This window comes from Leucoraja erinacea, chromosome 18 (assembly GCF_028641065.1).
Source record: "Leucoraja erinacea ecotype New England chromosome 18, Leri_hhj_1, whole genome shotgun sequence".
In the NCBI taxonomy this organism is placed as follows: domain Eukaryota; kingdom Metazoa; phylum Chordata; class Chondrichthyes; order Rajiformes; family Rajidae; genus Leucoraja; species Leucoraja erinaceus.
Window position 1 is genome coordinate 11,206,548 of NC_073394.1, and position 27,852 is coordinate 11,234,399.

Sequence of the window (27,852 nt, forward strand, 5' to 3'; positions counted from 1 at the left end):
GCAACAAAAGCTTTTCACTGTACTTAGGTACACATGACAATAAACTGAACTGAACAATACTCCGTGTACATTCTCATCCACATCCTGCACTGGATGTGGCGGGCAAGATCATTATTCCGGTGCATGGGACGTTTCGCTGGATAAGGATGTGACCTGTGGGAGAATGGGAATACAAAAGCAATACTCAGTTTTCAGTTCCAGAGACTCATAAATTATTTACCTTCCTGCAGCTGCTATTTAGGCCACTAACTGAGTACAACAACCATTTAAGCTTGAATAGAAATCAATGAACAAGACTTCTGATTGCTCCCAGTATTGATGAATCAGCACTGATGTGTCATTGCAGGTGTTTAACAGAGGTGAGGTCTTGGAGTAGTACAGTGCAACAAAAGGCCCTTCGGCCCACGTTGTCCGTGCTGACCTATGTCCGTTAATCCCATTTTTCTGCAATTGGCCCATGTCTTCTTTGGCGATCCAATCGTAATACTCCTCCAGGGTTGCAGTAGGGTCTGCTTCCACCATCTTTGTTGTTGCCACTCCCACGCCTTCAGAAAGCACCCTGAGGTTTTGTGGTTGGCTGGGGAAGCGGCACATGGCGACCGCGTTGCGGGGAAGCGGAGGGCGGCTGCTGGAGGCGACGGGTGGCACGGCTGTGGTCACTGGTCGTGGTCTTGGTGGAGACCCTGTAGCAGCCGGTTGAGTGGGCGGATCGAGCACGGCCTGTGGAACTCGCCGATGGCACCTCGCTGGGCCAGACCGACCCTGACTTCACCGATCCAGTGCCGCCAGGACGACGGGTCTTAAAGTAAGAATATAAGAAATCTCATATCTTCTTGGGCCAAGATCAGACTTTTCAGAGACTTGAAAGGTGAAAGAACATGACAATTCTGCATGCTGATCCTGAAGAGAATCTGTTGTGCACATGTATAGTATGATTTGTCTGGATATCTTGCAGAACAAACTTCTCACTGTATCTCTGTGCACATAATAATAAATAACATTCAAAATATTCTTCTCGCTTTCCTGTCAATAGTTCATAAATTCATAAGTTCCAGGAGCAGAATTAGGCTATTTGGCCCATTAAGTTCAATCATGGCTGATCCATCTTTCCCTCTCAACCCCCATTCTTCGCCTTAAAAAATCCATTGACTTGGCCTCCATAGCTGTCTGTGGCAAGGAATTCCACAGATTCACAACCCTCTGACTAAAGAAATTCTCCTCATCTCCTTTCCAAAAGGTACGTCCTTTTATTTTGATGCTATGGCCTCTGGTCCTAGACTCTCCCATTAGTGTAAACATCCTCTTCACATTCGCTCCATCCGGACCTTTCACTATTCGGTAAGTTTCAATGAGGTTCCAATAGGGATTGATAATAAGAAACCTTTTCGTCAAGGCAGACTGTCAAAGGTCAGAGGGTGTAAAAAAGAAAAATCCAACTGTTCTCTTGGTCAAAGATAAATTCCTTCTCAGATCTCTCTAAACTTTTGATTCCTCACCTTCAACCTATTGGTAATAGACGTCTCTGCCTTGGGGAAACATTTCTTAATATCTGGTCCACTTTAATTTAGTTTAGTTTACTTATTGTCACATGTAGAGTGAAACAGTAAAACGCTAGTTCTGTCTGCTATCCTGTCAAATCATACCATGCGTGAGCACAAATGATCCTCAATTGATTTTGGAACAGCACTCGAAGAGTTGCCAACATCTGGTGCCATCTTGCAAAAGTCTTTGAAAAACCCGATCATGACACAAGGAGGTGTGCAAGTTGTTATGTCCTCACTTTAAAGCCCAGTGTTCAGGGAGCACTAGGTCAATGAGAGAAGGGCTAATTTGACCAAGTGTGATGCCGTCAGCTCCTTCGACCTCCGCTCTGTGTAACTGGCCCTGGCTGCGCTCCATCCACTTGCTTGCCTCGCTGCTGCGGGTCCTCCCCAGGCTGCCTCCGCCAACACCAGGTCTCGCGACCACCGCAAACACACCGTCCCTCGTTTCCAGCTGCTGCCCCTCTGTTCCCGTGCTCCATGGCAACCACGTTCCACTGTACAAGCTGATCACGGAACTTATGGTCGCTTTCCGAGGGAGCAGGAGATCCGATTTAGTTTTAGTTTTAGAGATACAGCGTGGAAACAGGCCCCTTCGGCCCAGAGAGTCCGCGGTGATCCCTGCGCACACACACACTATCGTACACACACTGTGGACAATTTACAATTATACCAAACCAATTAACCTGCAACTCTTTACGTCTTTGGAGCATCAGAGGAAATCAAAGATCTTGGAGAAAACCCATGCAGGTCACGGGAAGAACGTACAAAATTTGTTTTGACAGCACCCTTAGTCAGGATCGAACCCAGGTCTCTGGCTTTGTAAGCCAACAACTCTACCGCTGTGCCACCGTGCTGCCCACTGTGCATTCGTATACCCTTTCTACATTGACATGGAATAGAGAGAGAAACAGCTGTGCTTTTTTATGTATGGCTGTCACTGGCATTAACTGGACAGCATTGAGTGACTTGCTGGGCCATTGTAAGAGGGTCACAAATAATGAGTCACATATGAACCAGATAAATAACGATGCCAGATTTAATTCCTTTGGAAATATTAGTGAACTATGTAGGATTCTCAGACATTTCCTGGCCACTGTTACTATTACTAGATGTCTATTAAACCTATTTAATTAACAGACCTTAATTCCCCAACTGTTGCAATGGGATTTGAAGTTGAAGCTACTAATTATTGCTTCAGCTCTCTGGGTATTCAATGTAAGACAGCCACCTTTATTAGACTTAAGACAATGTACTTTTCAAGCCACGTGTTATGATGAATTAACTTTAGTTACAGGATATAGAGATACTTGCATATTTTCTTGGAATGTAGCAATGTCTTAAGATTAGGTTTATTATTGTTATGAGTACCGAGATATAGTAAACGGCAGAAAGACACAAAAAGCTGGAGTAAAGGGCCTGTCCCACCTTCACAACCTCTGCCGAGTTTGCTCTTGACTCATACTCGCAGCATGGTCGTCACGAGGTCGTAGGAGGTCGTAGGAGGTCGTAGGTAGGTCGTGATGCTAGTCGTAGGTATTCGTGGCATCAAGTTTTTCTAGCACGATGAAAAATGTCCACGAGTAAAAAAGATTGTGAATTAGGTCGTGACAGTGGGAAAGGCCCTTAACTTAGCGGGACAGGCAGCATCTCTGGAGAAAAGGAATGGGTGACGTTTCGGGTCAAGACCCTTCTTCAGACTGGTTAGGGATAAGGGAAACGAGAGATATAGACGATGATGTGGAGAAATAAAGAACAATGAATGAAAGATTTGCAAAAAAGTAACGATGACAAAGGAAACAGGCCGTTGTTAGCTTTTGTTAGGTGGGAACGACAAGCTAGTGTGACTTGGGTGGGGGAGGGATAGAGAGAGGAGGAATGCCGGGGTCACCTGAAATTAGAGAAATCATTATCATACTTCTGGGCTGTAAGCTGCCCAAGCGAAATATGAGATTCTGTTCCTCCAATTTGCATTTAGCCTCACTCTGACAATGGAGGAGACCTAGGACAGAAAGGTCTGTGTGGGAATGGGAAGGAGAATTAAAGTGTCCAGCAACCGGGAGATCAGGTTGGTTCAGGCGGACTGAGCGAAGCAGCTTTGGTTTATTTTAATTTAGAGATACAGCACGGAAACAGGCCCTTCGGCCCACCGAGTCTGCACCAACCAGTGATCCCTGCACATTAACACTATCCTACACACACTAGGGACAATTTACATTTATGTCAATCGAATTAGCCTACAAACCTTGTACGTCTTTGGAGTGTGGAAGGAAACCAAAGATCTCGGAAAAAACCCACACAATCACAGGGAGAACGTACAAACTCCGTACAGACAGCACCCGTGATCGGGGTTGAACCCGGATCTCTGGCGCTGTGAGATAAGGAGAGAAGAGGTGCACAATGTTTAGGTTTAAATTTAGGGTTAGGTTCTGGTTTAACTTTATCATCATCATGTGTACAGAAGTACAGCTTTGTTTTGCAAGATATCCACTCAAATATCCATGTATAATATTAGATGTAAATACAATCGAGCCACACTAGGAGAAAATCCAGAGTGCAGAATGTAGTTCTCGGTATTGTAACACACCAGTTCCAATGGACACTAAGAACCAATGGCCGCAATGCGGTAGAGGTAAATTGGACAGTACCCTCGCCTATGGAAGGACCATTGTAAAGCCGGATAACAGCGGGGAAGAAGCGTTCCAGGGTGTGGGTGGTGAATGTCTGGAATTCTCTACGCTGGAGTATTGCGGAGCCATGCTCAATGGATGTTTTTAAAGAGGAGGTCAGTGCTATGGGGGACTGGCATAGATGAAGTGATGAGGCAGATCAGAGATGATTATATTGAATGATAGGGCAGGTCTGAGTGGCCTCCACATGCTCATACCTTCTTGTGTTCTTATCTTCAGTCTTGAGGAGACTTGAACTCCCCTATCCCTAAGTCCCAACGTATTCCAGGTCCCAATGTCCCAAGGATTCTCGTCCAATGTCAGCAGGATGCTTCCAGTCCATCTGTTCTCAACAGCAACCCAGCGACAGCTTGCAATTATCGAGCACCTCCGTAGCAGTGTAACATCCCAAAGCATTTCACAGGAGCAATCACATCAGAATTTGCCACTGAGACATGCGGAGAGACACAATGACGTACAAATGACACAAAGGGTGCTCGAAGATGCATGTTTAAGGAGCGGTTTAAAGAAAGAATGAGTGAAGCAGAGAGGCAGAGAGTTTCAGCAGCGAATGAGTTGCTGCACTACAGTGCCAGAGACCCAGGTTTGATCCTGGCTTGGTCTGTACGGGGTTTGTACATTCTCCCCGTGAACTACGTGGATTTTCTCCGGGTGCTCCCGTTTCCTCCAAGACATACAGGTTTGTCCCTAGTGTGTGTGGGATAGTGTGAGTGCGCGGGGATCGCTGGTCTGCGCGGACTCGGTGGACCGGAGGGCCTGTTTCCGTGCTGCATCTCTAAATGAACTAAACTAAAACTGAACTGCAGATGCTGGAATCTTGAGGGCAACACAAATTGCTGGTGTAATTCAGCGGGTCATGAAGCATCGGTGGAGGGAACGGACAGACAACGTTTTGGGTCGGGACCCTTCTTCACATTGTGTAAAGCATAGTGCAGTGATGGACTGCATGAGAAGTGGTAGATGGAGTGTAGACACCTAACTGATCTATACGCCGCTGAGAATGGTCTTAACCTGACAGTGGTGGGAATGGTAAACTTACTTCCATTGTGATTTCTCACTTAAACTACTCCAACAACCTGTCACATCTGTTTTTGTATCTTTGGGCAGCCTTGTAAGTATATTGTATTACAGTTATCTCAGCAATCCAGCTTTGTTTTACTGCAATTATAATCTACACTCCATCATCAATCAAATATTGAATGTAATTAGAGACATTTGTGTCAGTCTCTATTGTGAGTGCTTGAGAGTGCATGCAATCAGTTTGAAAGATTCTGCTGTGCAAGAGCTGAAGTGATAAGATAATTGGTATGGTATTGGTTTGTTATTGGCCTGTGTACTAAGTCGGGGGGGAGTTCCCGCTGCCACGGGCACCATGTAATCCAGTGCTACCTGCTCCTTGGTTGAATAGTTGGCGACTAAACCGTCTCCCCCACCTGGTTTGCCAGGTGAGGAGGGGGCTGTGGACCCCCAGCAGGACCAAACACAAGACCTGTCAAAGGGCGGATGAGCTCCTAGCGAGCCAATGGCCGTCCACACTTCAGTAGAAGTTGCAATCACTGCTATATATTGCATTGTAAGGAATATATAATAATAATAATAATAATAATAATAATAATAATAATAATAATAATAATAATAATGTGTACTGAGATAAGTGAAAAAATAATCCTGCGTGCTATCCAACCAAATCATACTATAGATAGACAAAAAAACGCTGGAGTAACTCAGCGGGACAGGCAGCATCTCTGGAGAGAAGGAATGGGTGACGTTTCAGGTCAAGACCCTTCTTCAGACATTTCTTTGGGTCTTGACCTGAAACGTCACCCATGCCTTCTCTCCAGAGCTGCTGCCTGTCCCGCTGAGTTACTCCAGCTTTTTGTGTCTATCTTCGGTTCAAACCAGCATCTGCAGTTCCTTCCTGCACATGAGTACAATCAAGTTGTGCACGAGTAGTTTAGTTAATTGAGGGATACAGTGTAGAAACAGGCCCTTCAGCCCACCGAGACCACCCCGACCAGCAATCCCTGCACGTTAACACTATCCTACACACACTGGGGACAATTTACAAGTTTGTGGGCAAGCCACCTAGCCCACAAACCTGCATGTCTATGGAGTGTGGTGGGAAATTGGAGATCCTGGAGAAAACTCACGCAGGTCACGGGGAAAAAGTATAAACTCCATACAGACAGCACCCGTAGTCGGGATCAAACCCGGGCCTCTGGCGCTGTAAAGCAGCAACTCTACCGCTGCGCCATTGTGCTGTGGCACAGGTTGTTCAAAGAGGAAAATACTAGGGTGCAGAATATAGTGTTGCAGTGTTGTGAAGTTCAATGTCCTCAATGAGGTAGGTTGGAGGATTAGTCCGGTCCTTCCTGGCTTATGTGAGGATTATTCATTAGTTTGATAACAGCAGAGAAGAAGATATTCTTGAATCTGGTGGTACAAGCTTTCAAGCTTTAGTATCTTATGCCTGACTGGAGAGGGGAAAAGGAGGAATGAATAGGGTGGGACATGTCCTTGATTATTTTGGCTGCTTTCCCAAAGGAGCATGAAGTGTAGATGGAATTGATAGTGGGGTAGACTTGTCTATGTGATTGGCTGGGCTATATCCACAGCTCTCTGCAGTTTCTTATGGTCTTAGGCAGTGGGTTGTCAAACCAAGCTCTGATACATCTGGATAGAGTGTATTGAGGGGCGACACATTGATGGCTTTACAGTGCCAGAGGCCCGGGTTCAATCCTGACTACGGGTGCGTCTGCTCAGAGTTGGTCATTCTCCCTGTGACCATGGGTTACATTCTCCACACTGATGGGAGGGGTAGGTAGAGTAAATTGTAGAAAGCTTTCCCCCATGGTCAGGAAGTCAAGATGCAGCCTTATAGGACTTTGATTAGGACCACATTTGGTATCAATCTGTTATCAGGCAACTGAATCATCCTAGAACAACCAGAGAGCAGTGCTGAACTATTATCTACCTCTTTGATGTCACTTGGGGAAAAAAACGTAAGCAGGAGTTTTCAGAACCAAGGATAACCGACCGTTAATGTTAAATGTCCGCTGAACTGTGAATCCCTGGCTTATTAAAAGTTGTCTCCACTCCTTCTCCCCCCTCCCCACCCTCTCCCCCCTCTTTTAAAGGACTTAAACCTTCCTGTTCATCGCGGTGTGTGTCTGCATGACCTGGGCTTTGTACCGTGTGCATTTCAGACAGCGCTCCCTCCGCTTGCCCAGGCCCCCATCTTTGCAGTGTGTGTGTGTGTGTGTGTGTGTGTGTGTGTGTGTGTGTGTGTGTGTGTGTGTGTGTGTGTGTGTGTGTGTGTGTGTGTGTGTGTGTGTGTGTGTGTGTGTGTGTGTGTGTGTGTGTGTGTGTGTGTGTGTGTGTGTGTCTGGGTGCGTGAGTGTGTGGAGTATTTTACCGTTGTATCGCCAAGTCAACTTCATGCAATATTTAAACGGGGAGAAATCCTAGCGGTGCGGTGAGATAGTGCTTGAATTAACTGCCATGTAAACTTTACGAAGCGCACTTGTTAGCAACCGCTCGGCCAGGTGGTATCGTCAACTAAGCGTCTGTCTCTCTTCGTGTTCGTTCCACACTGACAAACACTGTACCAGTTCCCGGTTTTTTAGGCGACTGCCGGCAGGTGGGACAGGTCCATAAATTGGATTGTTTTCCCCGGAACACCAGAGATTGAAGGGAGATCTGATAGACGTCTATTAAATTATGAGAAGTACTGATAGAGTAGACAATCAGAACCTTTTTCCCCAGGGTGAAAATATCAAATACTAGAGTCATAGCTTTAAGGTCAGAGGGTGAAAGTTTAATGGAGATGTGTGGGGCAGGTTTTCTTATACAGAGGGTATTGAGTGCCTGGAATGCACTGCCAAGGGTGGTGGTGGAGGCAGATACAACAGTGGCATTTAAAAGACTTTTAGCTAAACCCTTCCTATCTATATATTTGTCAAAATATCTTAAAATTCATAATTATATCTGCTTCTATAACTTCCTCTGGCAGCTCGTTCCTGATACGGACAACCTCCTGAGTAAAAAAGTTGCCCCTGAAGTCTATCCCTCTTAATCTCTCCCTTCTCCCCTTTAAGCCGATGATGCATCTAGTTTTAAAATCCTCTACCCTGGAAAAATGACTGTGAGCGTTCACTTTGTTCATGCCCCTGATGATATGTACGCTGTAATAAGGCATCCTCTCAGCCTCTTATGTTTAGTTTTTAGTTTATTTTAGAGATACAGCGCGGAAACAGGCCCTTCGGCCCATCAAGTCCGCGCCGACCAGTGATCCCCGCACACTAACACTTTCTACACACACCAGGGACAATTTACATTTATACCAAGCCAATTGACCTACAAGCCTGTACGTCTTTTGAGTGTGGGTGGAAACCAAAGATCTCGGAGAAAATCTACGTGGTCACGGGGAGAACGTACAAACTCCATACAGACATCACCCATAGTCAGGATCGAATCCGGATCTCTGGCACTGTAAGGCAGCAACTCTGCCGCTGTGCCATCGCGCCGCCCTAGAGAAGTCACAGAATCGTCTTTCTTCATTCATTTCACCTGAAAGGTGGAAGTGAAACCTGAAGTAACATAATCATAGCTATAAATAGAGCTCCTGTTTCACACTACATCTAATTCTTAATCTTGGCAGGCGGTATGTTTTGCAAAAAAAGAGCATCTAGATACTGGCAAGATACGTGCACAATAACTTTCTTTGGCATTGGTATTAGTTTATTATTGCCTCATGTAGTACAACACAATGAAAAACGTTGGCTTGCGTACTATCCAGGCCAATCATGATTCACTTGCTTTTGTCACTGAGTTGGTTGCAATAGAGATGTTTGGCTTCCTCAAATCTCTCTGTAGTAAAGATCAGGGATGAAAACAACTTACATTTCCTGCCTGTATGATTGCCTCACCAATATGGCATGGACGACTAACCCATGCATTGTACCAATCTAATCCAATTTAGTTTCGCCTCTGCCAAGGATGAACATGGCAGTATCTTGCCACAAAGAAAAAAGAGAAAATAAAACAACACTCTCTATGGAGGAATAGATCGGGTGGACGCACAGAGTCTCTTGCCCAGAGTGGGGGAATCGAGAACCAGAAAACATAGGTTTAAGGTGAAGGAGGAAAGATTTTATAGGAATCTGAGGGGTGTAACTTTTACACGCAAAGGGTTGGGGGTGTAAGGAATGAGGTCATTGAGGAAGGGACTATCGCAATGTTTAAGAAGCAATTCGACAGGTACATGGAAAGGACAGGCATAGAGGGATATGGGCCATACACAGGCATAGTGTAGATGCGACACATTGGTCGGTGTGGGCAAGTTGGGCCGAAGGGCCTGTTTCAACACTGTATGACTCTTTAACTATGACTCTATGAGGACTGATGAATGGGTGGGAAGAGTTTAGAGAGATGCCAGTAGGGCCAAATGCAGGTAAATGGGACTCGCCCTGAATGCCAACTTGGCTGACATGGACAAGGTGGGCCGAAGTGCTGTATAGAACTATGACTCTATAACCAAGAAACCTCTTGATTTTCCAAAGTGAGCACCCTGATTGTGCTGAGGATGTAAAGAACAGGCCCTGCATGAAAAGAAACGGACTTTGATTTAAGCAGGTAATAGTTGAAGTTGATCTGAAAGGCAAATATTTTAACACAAAGTATATGTATATGGAATGAGCTGTCAGGACAAATTGTAGAGGTAGGTTCGACTACAATCTTTAAAAGACATTTGGACAGGCATTGGATAAGAAAGGCTTGGAAGTCTTTATAAGCCAAATGCGGGCAAATGGGATGAGCTCATGTAGACACATTGGTCGGCATGGATGAGTTGGGTCGAAGGGCCTGATTCCGTACAGTATGGCTCTATAAAATGACTTCCAGTGAGCAGAAATGTTGGTGACCATTGTTGCAGGCTTGTGACTCCAGTAATGTTGTGGAGCAGCTAATCCTAAATGGATGCTAGCAAATATGGGCATGATAGAGAATACCAGCATGAGGAGGATGAGCCGCATGGCTTGAAAACCCTCTGGTGATTATTTTGGATGCAACTCTTAGAGGAGAATGCGCGTACACGGATACCAAGGAATGTACACCCAGCTGGTCGAACCTCTCCCTCCAGCTCAGTCGCTCAAGTCCTGGCAGCATCCTCGTAAATCTTCTCTGCATTCTTTCCAGCTTCATAGCATTTTCCCTGCAGCAGGGTGAGCAGGACCGGAAATGATATTCCAAGTGCAGCGGTCCCACCTACATCTTGCACGTCTGTAACAGAACGTCCCGATGTTTGCAGCTATTGATCTCCAGACGGGCGAAGTGCAATGAGAGGTATTTCAAATTGTCTGTCAAACAGAGGAGACCTCTGCTCAACTTTGCTTCCTATATTTTAGGAAAACGTGGATCTCGGAGACCTGATGTTCTCACTGTGCTACCTGCCGACTGCCGGCAGACTCACCATCACTGTCATCAAGGCACGCAACCTCAAAGCCATGGACATAACTGGGGCATCCGGTAAGCAAAGTACCATTAGAAATACACCACATGAACATGCAAACCATCCACAGCCAAGGCAACAACTTGATGTAAGATACAAGCAGCTGGAAGTACTCCGCAGGTCAGGTAGCATCCATGAAGGCAATGGATAGATAATGTCTCGGGTCGGGTCCCTTCTTCACATCTCAGTCGGAACAAGGGTCCCACCTGAAATGCTATCTGTCCATTACCTCCGCAGATGCTGCCCGACCTGTTGAGTTCTTCCAGCACTTCGTGCTTTGTTCAAGATTCCAGCTTCTACTGTATCTTATACCTCCAACAATTGGCATTGGTTTATTATTGTTACTTGTTGTATTGTTACAGTGAAAAGCTTTTGTTTGCATGCTATCGAATCAAATCAGATAATACTGCGCATGTATACAATCAAGCCATATTCAAGTACTACAGTCAGACGAGAAAGGCTGGTGTAACTCAACGGGTCAGGCAACATCTCTGGATGAAAGGAATAGGTGACGTTTCGAGTCAAGATCCTTCTTTAGGTTTCAACCCGAAACGTCACCTATTCCTTTCTCTCCAGAGATGCTGCCAGACCCGCTGAGTTAGTCTGGCCTTTTGTGGCTGCCTTAGGTTTAAACCAGCATGTGCAGATCCCCCCTACACACTCAAGTACAACAGGTAGAGCCGAGAGAAAAGTACCAAAGTGCAGAAGATGATTCTTCAGCATTGTGGCCCTGGGTTTGGCTAGGGGCTATACCTTAGGACTGTTCAGAACTCTGACAACACGAGGGGAAGAAGTTGTTTCTGAGTCTCATGGTACATGCTTTCAACCTTTTATATCTTAGAAACATAGAAACATAGAAATTAGGTGCAGGAGTAGGCCATTCGGCCCTTCGAGCCTGCACCGCCATTCAATATGATCATGGCTGATCACCCAACTCAGTATCCCATACCTGCCTTCTCTCCATACCCTCTGATCCCCTTGGCCACAAGGGCCACATCTAACTCCCTCTTAAATATAGCCAATGAACTGGCCTCAACTACCTTCTGCGGCAGAGAGTTCCAGTGATTCACCACTCTGAAAATTCTTAAAAGCTTTTATATCTTCTGCCCAAACTTGATGGGTTGCCTTTAATGGAGCAAAATACTCTGCTGTACCTGTTAGATCTAGTCAACACCATTTGGCACAAAGGCACACGTTCGACCGGTTAATGAGAAACCTTGGGCAAACATCCTTCGACGCTCCAGAGAAAACAATCCAAGTTTGTCCAAGCTCTCATTATAGCGAATACCCTCCAATCCGGGCAGCACCCTGGTAAACCTCATTGGCATCCTTTCCAAAGCCTCCACATCCACCCTCCAATGTGTTGTCCGCAGTCTTGGGCAGAGCTGTAGTATTAGGAAGTCTGTAGGAAGGAACTGCAGATGCTGGTTTATGCCGAAGATAGTCACAACATGCTGGAGTAACAGCAGAACATGGAGCATCTCTGGATAGAATGAATGGGTGACGTTTCGGGTCGTGACCCTTCTTCAGACCCAGTCCCAGTGTGAAGAAGGGTCTCGAACAGAAACATCACAAAATTCCTTCTATCCGGAGATGGTGCCTGTTCCGCTGAGTTACTCCAGCATTTTGGGTCTATCTACGAATTAGGAAGTCTCACTGTCTCTCCTCTTGTCCGCCAGATCCGTATGTGAAGATCTCCTTGATGTGCAACGGGAGGAGGCTGAAGAAGAGAAAAACATCGACGAAGAGAAACACCTTGAACCCTGTGTACAATGAAGCCATCGTGTTTGACGTCCCTCCCGAGAACATCGACCAAGTCAGCTTGTTAATAGCTGTCATGGATTATGACCGGTGAGATACCTGTTTATAAATAAAGGGGAGAATTGCTTTTCGTTCAACCCCTTTCTGAACTTATCGTGGTGCTTAAAATTACAAGGGGAATAGATAGGGTAGATAGTCAGAGTAATTTTTTCCAAGGGTGGGTAAGTCCATAACTAGAGGGCATAGGTTTAAGGTGAGGGCAGTAGAAAATTAAATGTGATTTACAAAGATGTTGCCAGGACATGAGGGCCTGAGCTGTGGGGAAAGGTTGGGCACATTCAGACTTTATTCCTTGGAATGCAGAAGGGTGAGGGATAATCTTATAAGGATGCATAAGGTCGTGAAGGGAATAGATAGGTTAGAAGCACAGAGTCTTTTACCCAGAGAAGGGGAATCAACAACTAGAGGTCATAGATTTAAGGTGTGAGGAGAAAAATTTAATAGGAACCTGAAGGGGAAACCTTCATAGAGTGTGATAGGTATATGGAACGAGCTGCCAGAGGAGGTAATCAAAGCTGGTACAATAACAACATTTGAAAGATATTTGGACAGGTACATGGATAGGAAAGTTTTAGAGGTATATAAGCCAAATGTGGCCAGGTGAGACTAGTATAGATGGTTGGCATGGGCAAGTTGGGCCGAAAATCCATCTTTCCATGCTGTATGACTTTATGACTCGATGAGATCTGAGGAGAAGCTTTTTCACAAAGAGGGTGGGAGCCTGCATCTGTATCAACTTGATGGAAAATCTCAAAGGATTCATTTCTCCATTCCCAGGTTCTCTCCCATTCAAAGGGTTGTTACAGCATGGAACCAGTCATGTGTTCCAAGGAGTCTAAACCAATGATTCAATGAATTCAATTCAATTGGTCTATGTACAGTGAAATGCTTTGTTTTGCATACAACCCAGTAAAATCGTACAGCAGACCTCACCTAGGCAGCACACAAGAGTCGCCACTTGCTGAAGATTCCAGCATCTGCGGTCTCTTGGGTCTCCATAACTCCACCTTGTGTTTATAGCAACAGTCAACAGCAAGCTATCAATGACCAACCTGGAAACAGTTGTAAGGGGTGTTCTTGCTTCCAACCAAATAGATGTAAGATTAAGAAAGTCCAGTTGCCAATGCCTTAAGATCCAAATATTGGCAACTCTCGAGTCAAGTCGACACACAATGGTCTTCCAATTTTGCAAATGTCCTCTATTAGTTATGTCTCACAAATTTCCCCCCATTTTGCCATCCTGAATAACTTCCCACACAATTCCATGCACCCAATGCCATAAGGAAGCCGGAACCACGGCCAGAGGAACAAAACAAACATGTTGTTTTGCAATGAAATTAGGAAGCCTTCCTTATCTGTTTGTTCGAGACATGATTATGTTTGGGCTCTTAAGGAAAATTATTATGGCAAACTTTTCACAGCGTAGGTCACAACGAGGTCATCGGTGTGTGTCGTGTGGGGAATGATGCCGAGAGACTGGGACGCGACCACTGGAGTGAAATGCTCAGCTACCCCCGCAAGCCTGTCGCCCACTGGCACCAGCTGATAGAGGTAAGAACCTGGCACTGTGTCGCTGGTGTAGAACGAGGCCTATGTGTGTGTGTGTGTGTGTATGCGTGCGTGTGTATATGTGTGTGTATATATATATATATGTGTGTATGTGTGCACATGCGTGTGTGTGTGTGTGTATGTGTGCATGTGTGTGTGTGTGTGTGTGTGTGTGTGTGTGTGCGTGCATGTGTATATGTGTGTGTATATACATATGTGTGTGTTTGTGTGTGTGTGTGTGAATGTCTGTACAAGTGCTTGTGTGTGCATGCGTGTGTGTGTGTGCGTGCGTGTGTATATGTCTGTGTATATACATATGTGTGTGTGCGTGAGTGCATGTGTGTGTGTGTGAGCGTGTGCACAACAGAACCTGTATCCAAGTGCAATTTTGATGCTATTAAGCTGAAAAGAGTGCAGAGAAGGTAGACACAAAATGCTGGACTCAGCGGGACAAGCAGCATCTCTGGAGAGAAGGAATGGGTGGCGTTTCGGGTCGAGACCCTTCTTCAGACTGAACAAGGGTGTAGAGAAGATTTACGAGGATATTGCCAGGACACGAGTCCTAAACTATAGGGAGAGGATGAGCAGACTGGGACTCTATTCCATGGAGCGCAGGAGGATGAGAGGTAATCTTATAGAGGTGTACAAAATCATGAGCGGAATAGATCGGGTAGATGCACAGAGTTTCTTGCCCAGAGTAGAGGAATCGATAACTAGAGAACTTAGGTGAGGTGGGAAAGATTTAATAGGAATCCTGAGGGGTAACTTTTTCGCACGTAGAGTGGTGGGTGTATGAAACGAGTGGCCAGAGGAGGTAGTTGAGGCTGGTACTATAGCAGTTCAATCTTGACCTTGAGTGCTGTCTGTACGGAGTTTGCACATTTTCCCTGTGACTGCGTGGGTTTCCTCCACGTGCTCTGGTTTCCTCCCACATCCCAAAGACGTGCAAGTTTCTCAGTTAATTGCTGCTCTAAATTTCCCCAAATTTATAAGGAGTGAGTGAGAAAGTGGGATAACTTAGAACTAATGTGAACAGTGATTGATGGTCGGTGTGGAATCGGTGGGATGAAGGTGCTGTTTCTCCTTGCACCAGTGTGGTCATACCTCCAGCTGCCAGAGGCCTGTACTCTGGAATTCATTCATAAACCCATTGGCTTCTCTCTTCTGTGAATTGTTTCCTCTTAGATCAAATTCCCTGCCACATTATGTAATCAGTCAATTATGTTTGACTGCAGTCCCATGAAACATTGACAATATTATATGCAAGATATTGAAGATATGTTATTGTTCAGACAAATGTATCTTCACATTAACCTCACTCTTCATATTCAGCCCTAACATGTAGTTTCATTGTTGCATGACTTAGAATGGGTATTAGTCAATGTTTTCTGCCTAATTAATATCAAAAGTTTAATTTCATGAAGCGCATTATGGTTCACTCAATTGTTTTATTTTCTTAATTTAATGGTTGGAATAGAAGCGTCCTTAAGCAAAATTAACGGAATTATTCATCTCTTCTGAACATCAACTATGTTATCTACTCGACACAATAAAGTGACAGGCATCATCTAACAAAGGATTAATTAAAATAATGAGTGAGATTAGTTTTATCTGGGAAGATGAAATCCATGTATTATTGAATTGTATTGTCGTTTATGAAAGGTGTAATAATACAGTGAGGGATATAAGTGGGTTGAAACAGAATTAATATTCATAAGCCATCTGCTGCAAATGCCACAAGCTCCCAGTTGGATTTTGCCTAGACCTACATTTCCACTGTAAGGTATCCTCTGTAAGATGTTCAAATTTGTTCCAAATCTCACTCTGGCCTTCAGGGATATTCTCAAGTTCAAAGATGGACAGTTGGCCTTCAACGCTCAACATGCTACAGAACTTAATTGGCTATGATTATGCAAACGCTGAAACTGCTCTGCACACTGTTCTTTGCTCCGTATTGGTTTAGCTTAGTTTAGAGATACAATGCGGAAGCAGGCCCATTAAGTCCGCACCGAACAGCGAACAGCGATCCCCGCTCGTTAACAACACCCTACGCACATTACATTTGTACCAAGCCAATTAAACTACAACCGTGGATGTCTTTGGAGTGTGTGAGGAAACCGAAGATCTCGGAGAAAACCCACGCCAGTCACGGGGAGAACGTACAAATTCCGTACAGACAGCACCCGTAGTCAGAATTGAACCAGAGTCTCTGGTGCCATGAGGCAAACACTCTACTCCTTCGCCAACATGCCACTCTATTGTTGAAAGGGTTCCAGAGGCACCTGAGGAAGTGCAATGAAGGTCTCCACGAATGGTACCCAAACCTAGGGGGATGGTTTGGACAATGGTTCGGCTAAGTTCTAACCTGAAGCATTTGATCCGGTACATGTAGAGGAGAGGATTGCACTTGGGAAGCAGAAACAGAATACATCAGGAATTCAATAAACAGCTCTTTTTTCCCGTTACATATGGAACTTTCTGCCACAGTGGGTGGTTGAGAAGAATGTCCGAGATGCCTTGGAAAGGTTACTGGGATAAAGAAACCTGGGAGAAAGAAGCAGAAGGAAATGGTTAAGATGTTTAAGAAGGAACTACAGCTGCTGGAAAATTGAAGGTAGACAAAAATGCTGGAGAAACCCAGTGGGGTGAGGCCGCATCTATGGAGCAAAGGAAATAGGCAAAGTTTCGGGTAGAAACCCTTCTTCAGAAATGGTATTGGGGAAGCCAAAATAGATTCAAGAAATGACACAAAGTGCCGGAGTAACTCAGTGGGTCAGGCAGCATATCTGGAGAACATGTATAGGAGACGTAATGATTAATGTGACCTATCCATGGTCTCCAAAGATGCTGCCTGAACCACTGGGTTACTCCATCAGTGTGTGCCGTTTTCCTTTGTAAAGCAACCTCTGTAGTTCCTTGTTTCTAGAATCAAAGAATGTTTAATTTGGTTTAGTTTGAAGATTAGTTTAATCATCAAAGACCCACACCATCCTGGCCACACACTCATCTCCCTGCTACCTTCAGGTAGAAGGTACAGGAGCCTGAAGACTGCAACGACTAGGTTCAGAAATAGCTACTTCCCCACAGCCATCAGGCTATTAAACCTGGCTCGGAAAAAACTCTGAACATTAATAACCCATTATTTGCTATTTGCACTTTAACAGTTTATTTATTCATGTGTTTTGTAGTCAATGCCTATTATGTTCTGTGTGCTGAAGCGAAGCAAGAAGTTCATTGTCCTATCAGGGACACATGACAATAAACTTGAACTTGAACTTGATACACCATGGAAACTGCCCACTGAGTCCACGCTGACCATCGATCACCTGATTGGAAAAGTTTCTCATGCGCACCCCCCACATTAGGGGCAATTTACCAAGGCAAGGTACGTGTGATCGCTGGTCGCCATGGACTTGTGGGACGAAGGACCTGTTTCCACGCTGTACCTCTAAACTAAACTAAACAAATAAAGCTAAAGAGAAATCTGAGATTTTGAGGCTGCTGCATTGAATAGGAAATGGAAGTAATGTTAAACTTGCGTGAGGTTTTGGATTGACCAATGTTCCTATGCACGCATCTGGAAATTTAACCAGAAACATAGAAAATAGGTGCAGGAGCAGTCCATTAGGCCCCTCGAGCCAGCGACACCATTCAATATAATCATGGCTAATCATCCAAAATCAGTACCCCGTTCCTGCTTTCTCCCCATATCCCTTGATTCAATTTGTCCTGAGCTATACCTAACTCTCTCTTGAATACATCCAGTGACTAGGCCTCCTGTGGCAGAGAATTCCACAGATTCACAACTCTCTGGGTGAAAAAGTTATTTTCTCATCTTAGTCGCAAATGGCCTACCCCTTATTCTTAAACTGCAACCCCTGGTTCTGGACTTCCCCAACATCAGGAAGTGCCTCAGGAAGGCCGTCAGCATATAACCATATAACCATATAACAATTACACCCTACAAGTCCGTGCCGAACAACTTTTTACCCTTAGTCCCACCTGCCTGCACTCATACCATAACCCTCCATTCCCTTCTCATCCATATGCCTATCCAATTTATTTTTAAATGATACCAACGAACCTGCCTCCACCACTTCCACTGGAAGCTCATTCCACACTGCTACCACTCTCTGAGCATCCATAAAGACTCCTCATACCCTTGTAATGGACTGTTCGAACTACTTCCCTCCGGCAGACGTTACAAGGCCTTCTATGCCCGAACCTCCACTCAGAAGCAGCTTTATTCCCAGAGCTATAGCGGCTCTGAACCGGCCCTGCTGAGTGCCCCCCATCCCCCCTGGACTGTCTCCCTCAGATGGTCACGTCGCACAGTTTATTAATTTATTTATTTATTTATTTGTTTATTTTATCGGTTGGAAGCCAAATCTCGTTGCACTGATGTGCAATGACAATAAAAGATATTATTATTATTATTATTATCGGGAACATTTTTTTCTGCAATAAGCTTGTCCAATCCCTTAAGAATATTACATGTTTCTATAAGATCCCCTCTCCCCCTTCTAAATTCCAGTGAATATAGGTCCAGAAGTTGGCCTGGAGGACACAAAAAACATTTATAGGAACAAAATATCTTTAACCTGATAACTTCAGTTTCACAAGACCACTGTCAAACAGCAAACCAAGCAAGCTGACAAGTCCAGGGAGGAGGTGTGATGGAGATTCTCAAAGGTGGAAAGAAAGGCCAATAAGTTCCAGAAGGAAATTCCAGAGTTCAGGCCCTTGCCAGCTTGAAAGATGGCTGCCGATCATGAAGCGGTTACATTTAGGGATGTACGGACGCAGGAATATTGGGATATCCTTCACTGGAATAAGATTCAATGGGGAATGCGGTGAGAGCATGTTTGTGGAGGAATTCCACGTAAGCTGGAGAGTAGTTCAGAATGGGTGATAAATGCTGGTCTTTTCACCGAGGTGTACTAAACCTAGAGAATTAGTATCACTCTCTCGTTTTGATTAGCTTAGTTTAGTTTAGAGATACAGAGCGGAAACAGGCCCTTCGGCCCACCGAGTCCGCACCGACCAGCGATCCCCGCACATTAACACTTCTCCACATACACCAGGGACAATTTTACATTTACAATTACACCAAGCCAATTAACCTACAAACCTGTACATCTTTGGAGTGTGGGAGGAAGCCGAAGGTCTGTGAGAAAACCCACGCAGGTCACGGGTAGAATGTACAAACTCCGTACTGACAGCGCCCGTAGTCAGGATCGAACCCGGGTCTCTGGCTCTGTAAGACAGTAGCTCTACCACTACGTCACCCAAATCTTTCCCCCAGTTTACCTCAGCAAACATTTACTTAGTGACCTACATTCTGTTGCCTGTCAAGAACTGTAATCGAGAGCTCGTGGCTGAAACTGAAGAAAAATCCTCCTCACCTCTCCTCCATTTTTACGATGGATTTTACTAACTCTTCGACCCCTGGTTATTGATGTTCCCGTCAGGGGGGAGATGAGCTGTAAATCGTGCAGATTATCGGACAAAAAACGTCGTATTCATTTTCAATTCATTTAATATTGGTGAGGATTGTGACCGATATCGTCAGGAGAGGGAGATTACCCAGCAAGTTAGCGAGGCTCAGAGGGCCTGTCAGGAGCAGCACTGTTGCCAAACCAGGCATCCCAATAGGATGCATTCTACGGTGCATGTTTAGAAGCTAGTTAGAGTTACTCTGAGTCTGAAGAGGAGTCTCAACCCGAAATGTCACCTACACCTTTTCTCCGGAAATGCTGTGCGACCCGCTGAGTTACTCCAGCTTTTTGTGTCTATCTTTGGTTTAAACCAGTATCTGCAGTTCATTCCTACACAGATGTCACTGGGGACATGTCCATATATAACCATATAACAATTACAGCACGGAAACAGGCCATCTCGGCCCTACAAGTCCGTGCCGAACAATTTTTTTTTCCCCTTAGACCCACCTGCCTGCACTCATACCATAACCCTCCATCCCCTTCTCATCCATATGCCTATCCAATTTATTTTTAAATAATACCAATGAACCTGCCTCCACCACTTCCACTGGAAGCTCATTCCACACCGCTACCACTCTCTGAGTATAGAAGTTCCCCCTCATATTACCCCTAAACTTCTGTCCCTTAATTCTGAAGTCATGTCCTCTTGTTTGAATCTTCCCTATTCTCAAAGGGAAAAGCTTGTCCACATCAACTCTGTCTATCCCTCTCATCATTTTAAAGACCTCTATCAGGTCCCCCCTTAACCTTCTGCGCTCCAGAGAATAAAGACCTAACTTATTCAACCTATCTCTGTAACTTAGTTAACTTAGTCGAACTTCCTTAGTCTTTTCAGGAACTAAAGGAGGAGGTGTGTTATCTTAGTTTAGTTCAATTTAGAGATACAGCGTAGACATGGGGCCCTTCGACGCACTGAGTCCGCTCCAACCAGCGATCCCCGCACACTGGCACTATCCTGCAACTAGGGACAATATATAATTTTCCGGAGCCAATTAACTTAAAAAAACATGTATGTCTTTGGAATGTGAGAAGAGACCAGAGCACCCGGAGGAAAATCACACGGTCAAGTGGAGAATGTACAAACTCCGTACAGACAGCACCCATAATCAGGATCGAACCCGGGTCTCTGGCGCTGTAAGTCAGCAATTCTACCGCTGCGCCACCGTGCCACCCATCTTTTCCGTAGCTTCAATGTGTTTGGCCAAGGACATATTTCTGATGATATTTATGCCTTCGAACTTAAAGGGCCTGTCCCACGAGCATGCGACTGCATGCGGCAAGCGCAACCTAACGTAGTCACTTGAGCCGTACGGCCTCGCGGGGCTGGTCCCACTTCGATCACGGGAGCCGTATGGAGTTGTGCGGAGCTGGTCCCGACAACGCGCGGGGCTCCGAAAAACTGACCGTGTTCAAAAATTCCGCGCGGTAACGGCCTACGGCCCGCAGCCGCATTTAGGCCGTACGCACCGCCTCGACGGGCATATGCACCGTCTTGACGCCATGCATCACGCGCGGACTTCGCTCGAACTTCACGTCACTCACTCGACCTCCGCGCGGCCCCCGCTTCCGGTTTGGTCGCGCTTGCCACATGCAGTCACATGCTCGTGGGACAGGCCCTTTAGGCTCTCGACCATCACCATTGATGCAGACTGGGGCATATGGGGCAAACCCCAGCGGAAAGGGCCGAAGGGCCTGTTTCTTTGCTGTAAGCTCAATATCAGTCCCCTCTCCAACACTCACTCAGCAGCTGATGAGTAATTCGGCAGCCTTGCTCCTCTGCTCCCGCACCCTGTGTACATGTCATCCAGTTGGCAATTATGTGACAGAAGTCTCATGCTAGCATTTCACAGGCTCCTGGTGGGTTTTTTTATATTCGCAGAAAGGAATAGCTAGCAGCTGAGGTTTGATGTAGTCGTTAACCTTTTAAATTGCACAGCAAGTGTCCCCTCCCAGTCTGATCCGACGGAGCTCGGCAGTGTGGCTCATGTGGGTGAGGATTCATGTAGCAAATCCAAACTGATGGACAAAAGAGACAAGATGAGGGAGAGGAGGGGGGAGGGGGGGAGGGGAACCTCATTACATTGAGAGTGGTGATGTTCCACATCTCATCTCCTGCAGAGGAGACAAAGGTAAGGCCACTCACTGCTTCCCAAGGGAATTGGATCAGCACCTGGCGGATAACAATTCCTAAAGGGAGGGACATAATACAGAATATGGAGTTGTCGGATGAGCGGGACATCATTGAAAGTTACCAAACAATGAATGGCCTGGATAGAGTGGATGCAGAGAGGACATTCCCACTAGTGGGAGAGTCCAGGACCAGAGGCCACATGCCTCAGAATTATAGGATGATATTTTAGGAAGGAGATGAGGAGGATTTTCTTTAGTCAGACGGTAGTGAATCTGTGGAATTCATTGCCGCAGAAGGCTGTGGAGGCCAAGTCATTGGGTATTTTTAAGGCAGAGATAGACAGATTCTTGATTAGTACGGGTGTCAGGGGTTATGGGGAGAAGGGAGGGGAATGCGGTTGAGAGGGAAAAGTAGGTCAGCCCTGATTGAATGGTGGAGTAGACTTGATGGGCAGAATGGCCTAAATCTGCTCCGAGAAAACGTATGAACATGAAGATAGTACAGCACAGGAAAAGGCCCTACAGCCCACAAAGTCTGTGTGGGCACAATGCCAAGTTAAACTAATTTACTCTGCCTGCACATGATCCATATCCCTCCATTCCTAACGTCTATCCTAAAGCCTCTTTATTGTACCTGCCCCACTCTTTATTGTATCTGCCTCTATCAATGCCCCTGGCAGCATCTTCCAGGCATCCACCACTGTTTGAAAACGAGCCCTGCTCATCTCCTTTAAACGTTTCCCCTCTCACCTTAAAGCTATGCCCTCTAGTCTTTGACATTTCCACTTCGGGATACGATTCACACTGTCACTGTCTACCCTATCTATGCCTTTTATCATACAACTGAACTGAATCACCCTACCAACAACTAGAGAGCAGTCCTGAGCTACTATTTACCTCATTGGAGACCCTCGGATTATCTTTGATCAGACTATACTGGACTTTTATCTTGCACTGAATGTTTTTCAGGTTATTCCCTTTATCATGTTTCTGCACACTGTGGATGGCTCGATTGTACTCATTTATCAGAGTTTAGAGATACAGTGCGGAAACAGGACCTTCAGCTCCCTGAGTTTGCACTGACCAGCGATCACCTCGTACATTAACCTACACACACGAGGGGCAATTTTTACAATTTATCAAAGCCACTTAACTTACTTAACCTGTACGTCTTTGGAGTGTGTGGGGAAACCGGAGCACCCAGAGAAAACCCATGCAGTCACGGGGAGAACGTACAAACTCTGTATGGACAGCACTCCTAGGCACGATTGAACCTGGGTCCATGGCGCTGTAAGGCAGCAGCTCCACCGCTGTGCTATCATGTTGTGCTCTTTCCACTAACTACCTAGCACGCAACAGAAGCTATTCACTCTACCCGGTACACGTGCCAATAAACTAAATTAAGCTAAACTAAAGTTTTATCAGAACTCTCCTCAACCTCGGACAATCCAGAGAAAACAATCTAATTTTATCCAACCTCACATTATCACTAATACCCTCAAATCCAGGCAGCATTCTGGCCTGGGTAGAGTGGATGTGGAGAGGATGTTACACCACTGGTGTATGAGTCTAGGACCAGGGGACATAGCCTCAGAGTTAAAGGACATTCCTTTAAGATGGAGATGAGGAGCAATGTCTTTAGTCATCCGGTGGTGAATCTGTGGAGGCCATCAATGGATATTTTTAAGGCAGAGATAGATAGAATATTGATTATTGCAGGTGTCAGGGGTCATGGGAGAAGGCAGGGGGATGGGGATGGGGTTGAGAGGGAAAGATAGATCAGCCATGATTGAATGGCGGAGTAGAATTGATGGGCCGAATGGCCTAATTCTGCTCCTATCAATTTTGAACTTAAACCTGGACAAAGATTTTGGAGCATCTCTCACTCGCCCCACCAAAGTGTGGTCATGAAATCCTGCTTGCACAAAGTTCCACCTTTGGGTCATGCCCAGATTGGAACATGACATTGGCACACCCAGGTTGTACTTCGCCACCAGCCTGTCATTCAGCAGATGTCCAGCCTGGGGGAGGGGGCAAGTTTGGTGGGACAAAGCCAGATTCATGCGCGACAGGAAATGATTGAGTCAACCACGTCGTCTGGATATATTCCTGGCACACAATCCTTCCCTGGAGATGGGTTATATTACGGTATCCTTATTTTGGAGGTCAGTTTGTGAATTATGTGGAATTTATAAGAGGAAGCAAGCCAACGGAATCAGCTGGTGTCGGAATTGCCTTTCTGTTACTGTGTCTCTTTTTGTGCTCTTTTCGAGAGTATCCATCTCGCCGTCATTGGCTTTCTTCCCAACCAATTGTTCAAGCGCTTTTGATTGCAACATGCGCCTTAATTTAGTTCAACAAAGAAACTGACAAGTTACTAAAGAACATGTAAGTGGCATCTAAGCCTGAGAATCCTGACTTGACCGTCGCACACTTGACCTTGAACACTAAACCCAGGCCAACGCCGAGGGAAAGCTGCACTGTCAGAGGGGCATACAGACCCTTCGGCCCACCATGGCGATGTGGACATACTAACCCATCTGCACTAACTCCATTGGTTCATTGCCGCTTCATGTGTCACAAATACAACTGGGCAGTGAAATTCTTTTTGCATATATTACACATGTGGGCACCGCCACTTTTGTTCAAAGTCTCTGTGCCCGATGTACCGGGGCAGTTCCCATGAACCGACGTCCCTCTCCTCTCCTCTCCTCGCCCGGCCATCATTGTGTCTCAGGGGCATCTCCTGCAGCCGACCTACACAGTGCTGGGAGGCATTACCCCGGTTCACCAGCCCACTCCCAGCGCCAAACATCGCCAGCTGCCTCCCAGTTACACCGCCCGACAAGCCTTCAGGCAGGTTCCTGGTCCATCTGACCAACGAGCCTTCGGGCGGGTCCAGACGACCGGCGTCCGTGGCACGTCGGGTGGGTCTCCTCAGGATGACCCACATTTGGATCGTATCCTTCCTTGCCCCTAGTGTTTATGGAGCTGATGAGAGCAAAACTAGTGTGAACAGGTGATCGATGGCCAGTATGGACAATGTGAGCGTATTTCCATGCTGCATCTTCAGACTAAACCAAACTAAAACCAGTTTCTAGGACGTGAATAATCCCAGGAATGATTGATGATGAGCGTTTGACGGCACTGGGCCTGTACTCGCTGGAGTTTAGAAGGATGAGGGGTAACCTCTGAAACTCGCCATATAGTAAAAGGCCTGGAAACAGTGGATGTGGAGAGGATGTTTCCACTAGTGGGAGAGTCTAGGACTAGGACCAGAATAAAATAACGTATATTTAGAAAGGAGATGAGGAGGAATTTCTTTAGTCAGAGGGGGTGAATTTGTGGAATTCATTACCACAGACGACTGTAGAGGCCGTCATTGGGTATTTTGAAGGCGGAAATTGACAGATTCTTGTTTCACAGAAACATAGAAAATAGGTGCAGGAGGCGGCCATTTGGCCCTTTGAGCCTGCACCGCCATTCATTGTGACTTTGGCTGATCATCCACAATCAGTAACCCGTGCCTGCCTTCTCCCCATATCCCTTGACTCCACTAGCCCCTAGAGCTCCATCTAACTCTCTTTTAAATTCATCCAGTGAATTGGCCTCTACTGACTTCTGTGGCAGAGAATTCCACAAATTCACAACTCTCTGGGTTTTTTCCTCATTTCAGTTTTAAATGACATCCCCTTTATTCTTAGGTTTCGTTGGGTGTCAGCGATTATGGGGAGAAAGCAGGAGAACGGGGTTGAAGGGAGAGGTAGATCAGCCCTGATGGAATGGCGGAGGAGGCTCGATGGGCCGAATGGCCTAACTCTGCTCCTGCAACTTATGAAGATGAACTTCTGAAAACTGCCAACATGAAATGACTGGAGCGAGAAATAATGAGAAGGCACACGTGTAGGAGACAGGATTTGACCATCTCAGTTGATTCAGTGACTAACCTAACGCTTTCCTTGTGTCTATGTCATTCTAATACAGTGGCTGGGACAGCCTTGTGCCGGCACCCAAGGATCCAGCAACTCCCTCAAGGCAGCGCCATCTCCTTGAGGAAGGGAAAGAGCCCACGGCTCCTGGCGACTCACCAAGGGACTTAACGGGATCCGGATCACAAGCATTCCTGACAGCTTGCAATCAGGAAAGACTGGAGCACCGGGAGTTCTCGGACAAAGGCCCAAATCAGAAATTGTTTTTTTTTTTTTCTCTCTTACTCTTCCTGGTTTTAATTTCCCGTGCATGAAGCCATTGTATTCAGTTGCATGCTGAGTGAACATATCATGCCCCTTGTACCCATCACCCCATGTCACTGTCTGGTGACCTGTGAACCCACCTGTTCATTTTGTCAGGGTCCTTACTCACAATGGCCAATCCTACTTTGAAGACCGATGGTCATTTTACTCTCCGTCGTCCCAATGTGTGATTGTATTATTTGGTCTCCCACCCCCCCCCCCCCACCCCCCCCCCCCCCCTCTTTCTCTAAATATAGCCACATCTTCCATTAAATGAAGCCAAACTATTTTAATGCAGGATGTGCATGTTTTATTTATAGCAACAAGAGCTGTAATTTTTACTCTGGAGAAATGGTGTCAGCACTAACATTCATCCAGTTTTTTGGTAATATTCATTTTTAATGGGAAATTAATCCATTTTTCTTATTATAAACACAAATCGCAATTTAAATGTGCTGTGATTTATTCTTTATAAACATACGTTATGTAAAAAAAAATATCTCAGTTCCTAATAAAAGATGCAGTTTTGACATGAACCATTTGAGTTTCTAGCTTGTGCGATGCTAGCTGTGAATTCTATCTTGTAAGTCGCACTGATAATGTTACCAAAGTTGTATTTACATGGTGACCTTTGTGCAACAGAAATCTCTCGAGGTGATTCACAAGAATACAAGTGAACAGGATGTAAGTGTTGCTGAGGAACGAACCCAAGGATAAGTTGTTCATAAATGGTAGGAGCAGAATTAAGCCATTCGGCCCATCAAGTCTACAGCGAACATTCAATCATGGCTGGTCTATCTTTCCCTCTCAACCCATTCTCCTGCCTTGTCCCCATAATCCCAAACACCCGTACTAATCAAGAATCTATCTCCACCTTAAAAATATCCATTGACTTGGCCTCCAAGACCTTCCGTGACAATGAATTCCACAGATTCACCACCATCTGACTAAAGAAATTAGGTGGCACTTTGGCGTAGCGGTATAGCTGCTGCCTTACAGCACCAGAGACCTGGGTTCGATCCTGACCAAGGGTGCCGGTCTGTACGGAATTTGTACATTCTCCCCATGACCTGTGTGGGTTTTCTCCGAGATCTTCCGTTTCCTCCCACACTCCAAAGATGTACAGGTTTGTAGGTTAATTGGCTTGGTATAAATGTAAAACTATACCAAGTGCGTAGGGTAGTGTTCATAAGCAGGAATCGCTGGTCAGTGCAGACTCTAGGCCGATTGGCCTGTTTCCATGCTGTGTCTCTAAACTAAACTAAACTAAACTAAAGCTTCCTCCTCATCGCCTTTTTAAAGGAATGTTCTTTTATTCTGAGGCTCTGGCTTTTACATTAGACATAGAGTACAGCGTGGAAACAGGCCCTTCGGCCCACCGTGTCCGTGCCAACTAGCGATCACCCCGTACACTCGCATTATCATACACACCAGGGAAAATTTACAATTTTACCAAAGCCACACCAAAGTCATGGGGAGAACATACAGACTCCATACAGACAGCACCCGTAGTCAGGATTGTATCTGGGTCTCTGGCGCTGCAAGGCAGCTACTCCACTGCTGCACCACTGTGCCGCCCTCAGTCAGAACCTGTTCCAAGAGTGGAAATGTCAATGACTATAGGTCACAGATGTAAAATGGGGGGCAAAGTTTAAAGGAGATGTTTTTTTACATCGAAGATGGTAGGTACCAGCAACAGGCTCCCAGAGGTGATGGTGAAAGCAGATACAATTGTGGGATTGATGAGGCTTTTAGATAGGCGCATTAATATGTAGGCAAGAGAGGGAAATAGATCATGTGCAAGCAGATGAGATTAATTTATATTGGCGTCATGTTCAAAGCAGACATAGTGAGCCAAAGAGCTTGGTTCTGTGCTGTACT

General features: G+C 45.7%; 1 protein-coding gene across 1 annotated transcript in view; it reads left to right on the forward strand.

Annotated features, from left to right (window-relative positions):
• syt9b (synaptotagmin IXb) overlaps window positions 1–26,178 on the forward strand; it is a 71,560-nt gene extending 45,382 nt beyond the window's left edge. Inside the window, exons 4-7 of the mRNA XM_055649287.1 lie at window positions 10,636–10,756; window positions 12,419–12,590; window positions 13,982–14,111; window positions 25,724–26,178. Coding sequence (XP_055505262.1) covers window positions 10,636–10,756; window positions 12,419–12,590; window positions 13,982–14,111; window positions 25,724–25,792 — 492 coding nt within the window. The 3' untranslated portion in view covers window positions 25,793–26,178. The remainder of the gene's footprint in view (window positions 1–10,635; window positions 10,757–12,418; window positions 12,591–13,981; window positions 14,112–25,723) is intronic.
• Window positions 26,179–27,852: the final 1,674 nt, after the last annotated feature.